The 10833-nt window shown below is 44.2% G+C and overlaps 1 protein-coding gene and 3 non-coding genes across 4 annotated transcripts in view; 2 read left to right on the top strand and 2 right to left on the bottom strand.

Moving 5' to 3' along the window:
• Positions 1-137: 137 nt before the first annotated feature.
• trnar-ccu (transfer RNA arginine (anticodon CCU)) lies at positions 138-210 on the top strand. Its single transcript has one exon. It is a non-coding gene; the product is annotated as a tRNA-Arg (tRNA).
• Positions 211-1301: 1091 nt separating this feature from the next.
• atp7b (ATPase copper transporting beta) overlaps positions 1302-10833 on the top strand; it is an 18819-nt gene continuing 9287 nt past the window's right edge. The window contains exons 1-14 of the mRNA XM_008293556.1: positions 1302-2079; positions 4312-4557; positions 4635-4798; positions 4876-5037; positions 5109-5182; positions 5702-5885; positions 5963-6196; positions 7339-7430; positions 7509-7636; positions 8300-8454; positions 8706-8840; positions 8912-9106; positions 10259-10441; positions 10520-10703. Coding sequence (XP_008291778.1) covers positions 1302-2079; positions 4312-4557; positions 4635-4798; positions 4876-5037; positions 5109-5182; positions 5702-5885; positions 5963-6196; positions 7339-7430; positions 7509-7636; positions 8300-8454; positions 8706-8840; positions 8912-9106; positions 10259-10441; positions 10520-10703 — 2914 coding nt within the window. The remainder of the gene's footprint in view (positions 2080-4311; positions 4558-4634; positions 4799-4875; positions 5038-5108; positions 5183-5701; positions 5886-5962; positions 6197-7338; positions 7431-7508; positions 7637-8299; positions 8455-8705; positions 8841-8911; positions 9107-10258; positions 10442-10519; positions 10704-10833) is intronic.
• Positions 5445-5517, bottom strand: trnar-ccu (transfer RNA arginine (anticodon CCU)). The gene has a single exon. It is a non-coding gene; the product is annotated as a tRNA-Arg (tRNA).
• trnar-ccu (transfer RNA arginine (anticodon CCU)) lies at positions 7161-7233 on the bottom strand. The gene has a single exon. It is a non-coding gene; the product is annotated as a tRNA-Arg (tRNA).

Here is a 10833-nt window from a genome sequence, read left to right as displayed (position 1 = left end):
CCCCTGCACTAAGCTGTACTGAAACACTGAACACGTTTCTGTTTTCTAAGTATTCAAGCAAAGCACTGACAGCAGCAGTATGTCAATGGACAGGAAGGTATTATTTCCACAAACACAGTATTGATCCACTCTGTGCAGCCCCAGTGGCCTAATGGATAAGGCACTGGCCTCCTAAGCCAGGGATTGTGGGTTCGAGTCCCATCTGGGGTGGTTTCTAGCACAGTGCTTCCAGCAGAGCCTATTTTGTAGAGTCTGGTGGCTCCAAAATCATCCTCTGCTGTGCTGCTTTTACTGATTTCTTTCACAGTGCAGCTCTTCACATTGGTTCCCTTCAGTCCAGCGAGGTGTCTGTAAGCGGAGTCACGCTGGGAGGCTTATGTGACGGCTCGATCATGTGCTTTTTAGGCCCCGAACTGACTCTGCAAAGTGGGAGGAATTCCCTTATTTTAGATGACAACCCATCGGGGGGAGAAAGTCGCCCGGTGGGATTTTAACCTTGTTTATTGAACCTCATCCGCCTACTTTTTCAGTTTCCTACAGGCTCAGGTAACGATTAACAACAGAAACCTGTCCCACAAACTCTTATTTTAAGTTTTGCCAACTCGGAACCAGCTCTGTTTTTACAGAGGGAACCAGTCCAGCCAGCGTGGATTACAGAGTCACTGCTCTGTTGATTCACAGGAGATTAAAATCAACCCAAATATTTGCTTTAACGATGCAGTTAAACTCTTAATGACATCTAGACTGATCGTGCAGACACTTTGCAATAAAAGGACAGAATTTAAGGAGTGCAGAGGCTGTAAAACTTAAATCTGTGATGGTACAAATAGATCTGAGTGTGTTTTCCTGGTCCTGAAGATCATAAAGAAGATGTCATGTTTTATTTTTGGACGAAAGCTTCGAAAAATGTTTTTATTTAACGAGATTTGATTGAAGCAGTCGTGACAGTGATTGTGGTTTTGATTTTGACTTGAATATGGAAATTAAACAAGTTTCTAAGTCCCCCAAAATATTAATGACAAGATGTCAGGAAGTACAAGGTCATGTTTGAAGTTGCAACAGTCACAAATACAACTTTTATGGCCTTTTTTCATTTTCTAAAAAGCCATAAAGAGCAAGAAGGTTGTTTTAAACTGTGCCTGTAATTTGATGCGTCATTAAAATGTGAGTTCTGCAAGATATTAAATCTGTCATTTGGGCTAAAAGATCTTTATTTATGACTTATTTATTACTACTTTTCTCTCTATGGTGAATCCAGTTCAGTAGAATCGCTTATTTCAAAGCAGTAAAATGCTGAACTGATGGATTTTCCTTCACCTCTCCAGGTAAACGGTCCTGACGACCAAGGCTTCGACAACTTGGCCTACGAGTATGGGAGCCAGAGCGAGCTCTACCCTCCACCAAAATCTGCCTCCAGAGCCACGTTTAAACTCCCAGGAATCACCTCAGAGTTCCAGATCCAAGGAATTGACGCCAGACTCTGCAGCCTGGATGGAATCTCCGCCGTCACCTGGTCTGTACCCGACAGCTTGGCCCAGGTGGACTATGACGCCTCGGCTACTACGACCAAAGACATCGTCCTGGAGCTCCAGGCGCTGGGATACATCGCTGAGTCCGCGGTGCAGATCAGGGTGGACGGGATGCACTGCCAGTCCTGCGTCAAGACCATCGAGGACCAGGTCAGGGAGCTACCAGGAGTTTCATACGTTCAGGTGTCTCTTCAGGAGAGAGCTGCCGTGGTTGTGTTTCAGCCTCTTCTGGTTACAGAAGAAGAGCTGAGAGAAAAGATCGAGGACATGGGGTTTGACGCTGCTTTAGTACCCGAGGACCCTGCAAGAGGAGATTTCAGGGACGCGTTGAATCTGTTCACCCCGACTGTCACCGTCTGGATCGGAGGCATGACCTGCGGTTCATGTGTGCGGTCGATAGAAGGGAGGATCTCCGAGATGAGCGGAGTTCAGTCCATCATGGTGTCGCTGAAGGAGGAAAAGGGAACGATAACCTTTGACCCGAGTCTGACAGAGCCGGAGCAGCTCAGGGCAGCGATCGAGGACATGGGCTTCGACGCATCGCTCAACGGTACGAACTAGCGGGAATCAATTCTGAGGCTTTATTTTGAAAAGTGTTGGTCTTCCTATCTTAGCAAGTCCATCACATGTTTCCACAACTGAATCTGGAATTAAAATGCATCTAAACTAGTCAGTAGGTGGTTAAATATTTAGTCCCTGCGGAAACTTAATACCATTTTTCTAGATAATACACACTTTAAGTTTTGTCAATTAGCTGCAGTACCTGGTTGTACCACCAGATGGAGCCTCTTACTGTTTACCACTGCAGGAGGTGGGAACTTCCATAAACAGACAGCACTGTGGGAGTTAGCTAAAGCTAGATTTAGCTGGAATAATCATATAATAATAATCATTATTTTACAGATATTTAACATTTTTATTTACTGTTTTAACATTTTTTGAATGTTACAGTATTCCATTGATTTTTAAAACATTTTTCTGGCACTAATCCTCACAGATTTCCACAAATGTTTTATTGTTTTTTTTACACTGTAGCTTCTTAAGGCAGCTGGCTGGGTTCTGCAGCGCTCTGGGGACCACAAGCATGTTAGCTGTGTTAGATCATGTTTTATAATATCACTGAAAACAAAGCAAGCTGGTCTTATTTCTCTTTTAGGCTTCTTTTCGCAGTCTTTTGTGCTGATTTGTGATCATTTTCTTCAACACCTTCACTTCTTTGTGGCTTGTTTGCATCTTTTTTGATGAGTTTGTGTCACTTTGTAGCTTTGTTATATCTCTGTGTTCATTTTGCATCTCCTTTTCTACATTTCTGTCTTTCAAATGTTGTTTTTCTTGTCAGTTTTCTTCGTTCTGCCTTCTCTTTAAGCTGTCCTTTAAGCTTTGCTGATCATTTTTGCATCTTTTTTGCAGTATCGAATACGTTTGTGTCTCTTTTCAGTCATTTTGCGTCTATTTCTGTTCATTTAACGTCTCTTTTTCCAAATTTCTGTTTTGTTTTGTACCTCATTCTTATCATTTGGATCTCATCGTGGCTCCTTAATCTCTCTTTGCAGTTCCTATCTTACAATCTTTTATATCTATTTGCGTTCATCTTGCATCGATTTGTTTGTGTCTCGTCCTGATTGTTTTGTGTCTCTTTGCAGTTTGAATCCGAATGGGAGTTTATTAAAGCCACATAAACATATACACATATTACAACAATAAGGAACAGACAGAGGTGAGTTTAGTCGACGTAGGATGAACAGCAATTATCTTCATTCCTTAGTGGTACCTCACTTGAGCTGATTTTGGAACACAAGTGGTGCAGAACTGGTTTTTCAGCTCGCCCAGCTCAAGGTAGAACAGTACCTATTGTTAGAGACACTTAAGTGGCTTTAAGATGGCATCATTCAAGCGATGTTTACCATCCCACCCAGGAAATCTTGTGCGATAGATGTGACGACGCTCTCAGGAGAATATTTACTTCCTCATGCTTCCTCCAAAAGAACAAAATCAAAGTTCTTTATGTGCAACAACACTCTGATTAAACTCGTGCACGCTGCGTCGGACCAACGCGATATTCCCTCGACGCTCGCCCCCCCAACTCGGTTTTCATCGGTTACCGTGGAAACCAGACAAGTATGCTCTCCAGTGCGACTCGGAGGGCTCTCAGGCCGGCCGGGGCTTTAATGACAAAAACAGCTGCCAAGACGGGGAATTAACTGAAGAAGATTATGAGCAGATTCTTCTCATGCACCTTTTTCAATTTCAGCTGTCAGTGTGGAGCTTTCTGCAGCTGCTGGCCCGTTCTGAGGCTAAACGTAGAAACTATAGATCTCTACCAAAGTGCTGTGAAGAACACAAGGTAAAACAAATCCATGCCAGGAGCCCAAACATGCTTTCCTGCTTTCTATATGTTGTAAATTAAAGTGTTGCGTTTCCATTGGAGCAGGAAGAGTCTGGACATGTTGCATCCATCTGTTGCCCTGACTGGAAAAAAATCAGACTAGGCATCATGTAATTAGTTAAAATGAATATCTATCCAAACAATCTGAAGCTAGCATGCTAGAAATGCTAATATTATGGTTGAAGGAGCAGAAGCTGTGTGAGGATGTGTGTTTTTTTCAACTAGCCACTTTATTAGGTACACTAGAGAGGCGTCGCTTCACCTTTATGGTCATTCTGAGGCTGCTCCCATTATTGCAAACCGTTAATCGCTGCAGTTTTTATCCACTTTGTCGTCCGTCTGCCTTTAAGCCTCTCTGGCTCGGGCCCGTCCTCACGATGTTCCTCCTTCTTGCAGAACCTTCAAAGAGCTCCCAGAGTGATGAAAAGTCCAGGCCTGTGAGCTCTGGACTTCCTGACCTCGCCGACCTGCAGTCACGCGGTAAAGCAGGAGTCAGCAATGGCTCCGGATCACAGGGAACCTCTGCAAGCTGCCATCCAAGTTCTCCTCAGATCAAAGCGCAGAAATGCTTTGTGTGTGTATCGGGGATGACCTGCGCCTCCTGCGTGGCCAACATCGAGCGGCACCTGCTCAAACACCAGGGTGAGGCGCTTTCTGAACCTGCAGCGTTTCCACCGAGGAGTGAGTAATTGATGCGGTAAATTGTGTTTGACTTCCAGGAATCATCTTGGTGTTGGTGTCGCTGATGGCTGGAAAGGCGGAGGTGAAGTACGATTCAGACGTCCTGGATGCTGCTGCTGTAGCTCTGCTCATACAAGAGCTGGGCTTTGGCGCCACACTGATAGAGGATGAAGCAGCGACACGAGGAAAACTGGACCTCACGGTAAGTTCGCCATCACATCGTGCAGGATTCGACATGAAATCCCCCAAACAGTCTGTGTTTCCACCATCTCCCTCCAGATAACCGGCATGACGTGCGCATCGTGCGTCCACAACATCGAGTCCAAACTCACCACAACCAAAGGGATCCTCGGGGCCTCGGTCGCCCTGGCAACCAGAAGAGCACAGATCCAGTTTGACCCCGAAGTGCTCGGAGCTCGAGACATTATCAAGATCATTCAGGTATTTTAATTGTTGTCTCTAATCTCCTAAAAGACTTGATGTTATGAGGTTGATGGTGTTTTTTCTTCCAGAGTCTTGGATTCGAGGCGAGTCTGGTGAAGGAGGGCTTCAGAAACAACCTCGATCACACAGAACAAATCCGACAGCAAGTATCTCTTCTTTAAATGTGTCGTGGTAACTTTTAGAAACCACACATTTGTGAATTATGCAGAGAAACAGTAAGTTTGGAGATTAAAATCCTACCAGGGGATGTTTTAGATCCTCCATAAACTTTAATAAATCATAAAGACTTGGTTGTGTTGCTCTCCTTCTAGCATTACGTAAAGTTTAAAAACATCCAGAAGGATTTGCTAGCGGAGGATTGTGTTGATGTTCTGGTTTAGATTCTTCACACATCTGCAATAAACCACCCCAGATGGGACTCGAACCCACAATCCCTGGCTTAGGAGGCCAGTGCCTTATCCATTAGGCCACTGGGGCTGCACTAGGATGAGGAATATTATGTGTGTGCATCCATGTGTTCCTGCAACGCACCATCCAAAGACCAGCACCTGATCCTTTAAGCCACCGGGCCTCTTAAAACGACACATAAACACATAGAACTCAGAAAACAGACCAAAGGCAGCAGATAACGTGACACAGAGTTTCTTGCTTACCTGTCCAGGTGGAAGAACTCCTTCCTGCTCAGCCTGGTGTTCGGCCTGCCGGTCATGGGCCTCATGATCTACATGATGGTGATGGACAGTCAGCACCAGGACCATGGAGGCTCCATGCCTGTGGAGCAGAACCTGCTGCCGGGCCTCTCGCTCCTCAACCTGGCCTTCTTCCTGCTCTGTACACCTGTGCAGGTAAGAGGAACCTTTCATCGCACGTTTATCGCTTTCCTCCACATTTATTCTGTATGTTTGTGTGTTTCTTTCTGCAGTTCCTCGGAGGAAGACACTTCTACATCCAGGCGTTCCGCTCTTTAAAACACCACACCGCCAACATGGACGTGCTGATCGTGCTGGCCACCTCCATCGCCTACATCTACTCCTTCGTGGTCCTGGTGGTGGCCATGGCTGAGAAGGCCAGCCAGAGTCCCGTCACCTTCTTCGACACGCCGCCCATGCTCTTCGTCTTCATCTCTTTGGGACGATGGCTGGAGCACGTCGCAAAGGTAAAATAAATCATCTGTCCTGGGAGCGTCCGGGATTTTACTGCTGTGTTTTCATGGCGTTTTAACAGGATGTTGTTTTAGTTTAGGAGACGTTGTGGTTTAATGATTTACTTCATGTCAGCTGTAACACAACCATAAAAACACAGTAAATGTCCTGAAAACAGAGAAAGAAGACAAAGTTGACTTCGAGCAGAAATCCCAGCAAGTACCTCTGAACATGTAGATATAAATACACATTTATGATCATTGCTCTAATACTTGAAACACTTTTCATTGGTTGGAATTGATTACGGACTATTTTAGAGGTGCAGTGTTTCCATTAAAATGTGTTGAGTTATTTAACCTCTGAGGTCCAATCAGCAGGTTCTGGGTGCTTTTTTCATGGAAACAGAACAACCATGAAGAAGGAGAGAGAACTCAGAAAGGTCTTATAACACAGCTAAATGACAGAAACCACAAAAAAAGTGGAATTTCCTTGATTATTTATTTTACAAGAACCATAAAAACATAAAATCAATCATTTTTCCCCACATGTTGAACTATTACTACATTTTGAATTAGTTTTCTTCCCGTCTCCTCTCTGCTCTGTATAAACACAGTCTGTAGTTCAGCCCAATATTTCGTGATTTCAGTGAAATATCGTGATTTTAAGCTTAGATTTGATTCATTTTCTCGACCGACCTGCACATCACAGATGAGTAGATCAAGAATTGTTAGAAAGTTGAAAATCTGCCAATTATTTCTGTTTAACAGTTTCTGGTTCTGCTACACGGTGTGGTTTTAGTGATTTTTTTTTTTTTTTTTTTTAAGATAACATGCCTTCCAGAGCCACCAGCAGGTTTAATAATTACATCCACTGATTGCAGTGTTGCTCTTCTTGTCAAAACACTGATACCATGAGGTTCAAAACACTTCCAGCAGAGAAACAATGGAAGGTTCAACATGCTTCCACTTAACAAGAAAGCACCCCAGATGGGACTCGAACCCACAATCCCTGGCTTAGGAGGCCAGTGCCTTATCCATTAGGCCACTGGGGCTGCATGCTGGTGTGGAAAATGAAGTTATTACCAACCTTCTTCCTACAATCACATGCATGGAATAATAAAAAAAAAAGAGTTCACTGACTGTTTCTACATTTTTAGGGTAAAACGTCTGAGGCTTTGGCCAAACTAATGTCGCTGCAGGCTACTGATGCCACTGTGGTCACTTTGGGACCCGACCACTCCATCATCAGGTGAGACACACCGGACACTATAGACACGAACGTTACAACAGCACAACACGAAGCTCTGACTGTGTTTGTGGTCCTCAGCGAGGAGCAGGTGGTGGTGGAGCTGGTCCAGAGGGGCGACATCGTCAAGGTCGTGCCTGGAGGAAAGTTTCCTGTCGACGGGAAGGTGGTGGAGGGAAGCTCCATGGCCGACGAGTCTTTAATCACAGGTAGAGCTGCAGGGGGTTCCTGTAACACGCTGGATCCAGATTATCCAGATCCATCTTACTTTTTGTTGTCCAACACTTCCCTCTGATCACACACAAGCTTTATTCTGCCTGTGTCATTCAAAGATTCCCTTTTTTAAAACTAGATTCTGTAAAAAACAAACACTTCTGCCCTCTTTCACACAACTGAGAAGCCATGACTTTGTGGGAAAAGTTTAAAAATGTGATCCTTTGTTTCATTCTAAAGGCACAAAATCACTGCTCATCGTAAAACTTTCATCATTCTAATGTCAACAAGGTTAGAAAACGAGCAAATGATGCAACACATCAGCGATAATAAAGTGCTGATTTACACAGAGAGCTGAGTTTACGTGAATAAAACAGGCTGTTGGTACATTTTTATTGTTGCTGTGGCCTGTGGATAATTTTATGAGCTTCATTTTCATTTCAGCTTTTTTTTAATGTGTTCTTTTTGCAAACTGAACACGAGCTGAGAGGATGAAAGGAAGACAAATAAAGATTTTATTCACACAAATCTGAACAGTGAAGTTTGCTTTAGTTCGTTATTTATTAGTGAATAAATCAGATTATTACATGCAGAGTTTCATCTCAAATAAACACAAACCAAAATGCTTGTTGTCGTTTTTCTTTCTCCCTCCCGGTCAGGTGAGCCGATGCCCGTCAGTAAGAAGTCAGGAAGTTTCGTGATCGCCGGCTCCATCAACGCTCACGGGTCCCTGCTGGTGGAGGCAACGCACGTCGGCGCTGAAACAACGCTGTCTCAGATAGTCAAACTGGTGGAGGAAGCGCAAACGTCAAAGGTAGGAGGCAGTGTGGAGTTTGTTTTTTTCACATTTTCGCACAGTGCAGCCATAAAATCACACACTTCAAGACTTCAACAGATGTGTCACAAATAAAAGCGCTGCAAAACAGTCGTATTAGACCATTAATACTGAATATAAGCAACATTTAAACCTCTAAATCAGTTTGAGACACTTTCTAAGGATCATAAAAAGAATATGACACTATAAATCCCAGTTTTTATATAAATTCAGGATTTATTTCTACTCAGGCTCCCATCCAGCAGTTTGCAGACAGAATCAGCGGATACTTCGTGCCCTTCATAGTCCTCGTCTCCGTGCTGACGCTGGTTGCCTGGCTGGCGATTGGGTTTGTCAACTTTGACATCGTGAAGGAACATTTCCCGGTACGTCCGCTCACACAGATGTTTTCACAACAAAAAGCAGCTTTAATAAAGGTCTGACGTTCTCTTCGCAGGGCTACAACCCGAACATCTCCAAGGCAGAGGTCATCGTCCGCTTCGCCTTCCAGGCTTCCATCACGGTCCTGTCCATCGCCTGCCCCTGCTCTCTGGGGCTGGCGACCCCGACAGCCGTGATGGTGGGAACCGGCGTCGGAGCTCAGAACGGGATCCTGATCAAAGGAGGAGAACCGCTGGAGATGGCTCATAAGGTAACGCACTTCACACCTTGTAGTGGAACATAACCAGCATGTAAATGTCCACAGAACCCTGAATGTAGTTCTCTGTTGGGTTGAATCATCAGAGGCCTTCTGATCGACCCGCTTTCAGCAGGTTTTTTCCGCACATGTAAATATGAGGCTGTTTGAACAACAATATCTCAGGAAAGATTAAAGATTAAACCCTGAAACCTCCACTGTTGTTTCTCATCATGTCATTGATTCAGAATCTGTATGATTGGACAAGTTGATCAAATAATCTCTGATTAAGGATGAGTTGTAAAATAAAAAAGAAATCGTAGTTGTGGTGAAAATTCCCATCTCTGAGCACATGTTTAGTCAGCGAGGGATATTTTCTGAACCATATGTAGCTTCAGGTCACAGTAATGCAAAAGAAAACATATAGAATAGTTTTAATATGACATATTTGATAACAAAAATGAAAAAAAAAATGTGTTAAACTTTCATAACTGATCTGAGATGGTCTGAACCAGGTAGAACACAGTTTGGGATTTTAATGGTTCTCAAAATATAAGCAAGAATGTTTTATTATGGGCTTATTGTTAATTTTCAGACGCTACTTTGCAGGTTGGAGAAAGAGTGGGATGACAGGCAGCTTTAAAACAATATATATCTTAGAATGTATTTAATGTATCAAGCTTGAATTTCGCTAGTATCTTGATAAATATCCATATTTTCTTGTAAGAAAAAAAACGACAATCACATGTCAAAAATGCATTTAGTTTTCAGGTGAGAGGATACTCAAACATACTGGATCAATAAATTAACTGCAGCGTGGCTCTAAAACAACTGTGGGCACTGAAGTGGCTCCTCCAGTCAAAACAGTAAAGTGAAAGAAAAACAGCTCCACAAAATGTTTGAATAATGACCTGACTGAAAAACAGTACGGTATGTGGACATGCAACATACCAGCTTTAGGATCATCTTCTAATCTGAACCATCAATGACACAGTTGTCTCAAACAACTGCTCCTTTACATTTAAACCTGTCAACTTTCACTTTCAAACCCGATCAGTGTCTGTTTGAGTGAACTGGTGACACCTTGTGGTACCAGGTGTTACAGCTTCAACACAGAAACATTTATTCCAACAATCTAAAAGTCTAATCTGGGTGTGTTCTCCTCAGATCGGTGTGGTGATGTTCGATAAGACCGGTACGATTACAAACGGTGTTCCTCGGGTCACTCGAGTGCTGGTTCTGTGGGAAATGGCCCGGATGCCCCTGAGGAAGATCCTGGCGGTAGTCGGCACGGCGGAGACCAGCAGCGAGCACCCGCTGGGCCTGGCGGTGGCCAAGCACTGCAAAGAGGTGAGAGGCTTGTTTGTGTCCTTTTGTTCTGCTCTATAAATCTTCAGCGGCAGATAAAAGCAGCGTTACCTCCAACAGGAGCTGGGCTCTGATGTGTTGGGGTACTGCCAGGACTTCCAGGCGGTTCCCGGCTGTGGGATCAGCTGCCGGGTGTCCAGCGTGGAACATCTGCTGCTGCAGCAGAGCGGGGAACGGTTCCTGCTGCCCGGAGCCACGACCGACGAAAGCTGCCTGCTGCCTGAAAGGGAGGCCGCCTCTGCAGGTCGGAGCTAACAGTCAGAGTAACATGTTGTATGTGTCATCCCATGAAAAACACTCCGGTCCTCCCATCTCACCTCCACAGAAGTTTAAGTAGATTTAATAAAGCCATGCAAGATTTTACTGGCCCATTT

This window comes from Stegastes partitus, unplaced genomic scaffold (assembly GCF_000690725.1).
Source record: "Stegastes partitus isolate 25-593 unplaced genomic scaffold, Stegastes_partitus-1.0.2 Scaffold894, whole genome shotgun sequence".
In the NCBI taxonomy this organism is placed as follows: domain Eukaryota; kingdom Metazoa; phylum Chordata; class Actinopteri; family Pomacentridae; genus Stegastes; species Stegastes partitus.
This window is presented reverse-complemented; position numbering and strand designations above follow the sequence as displayed.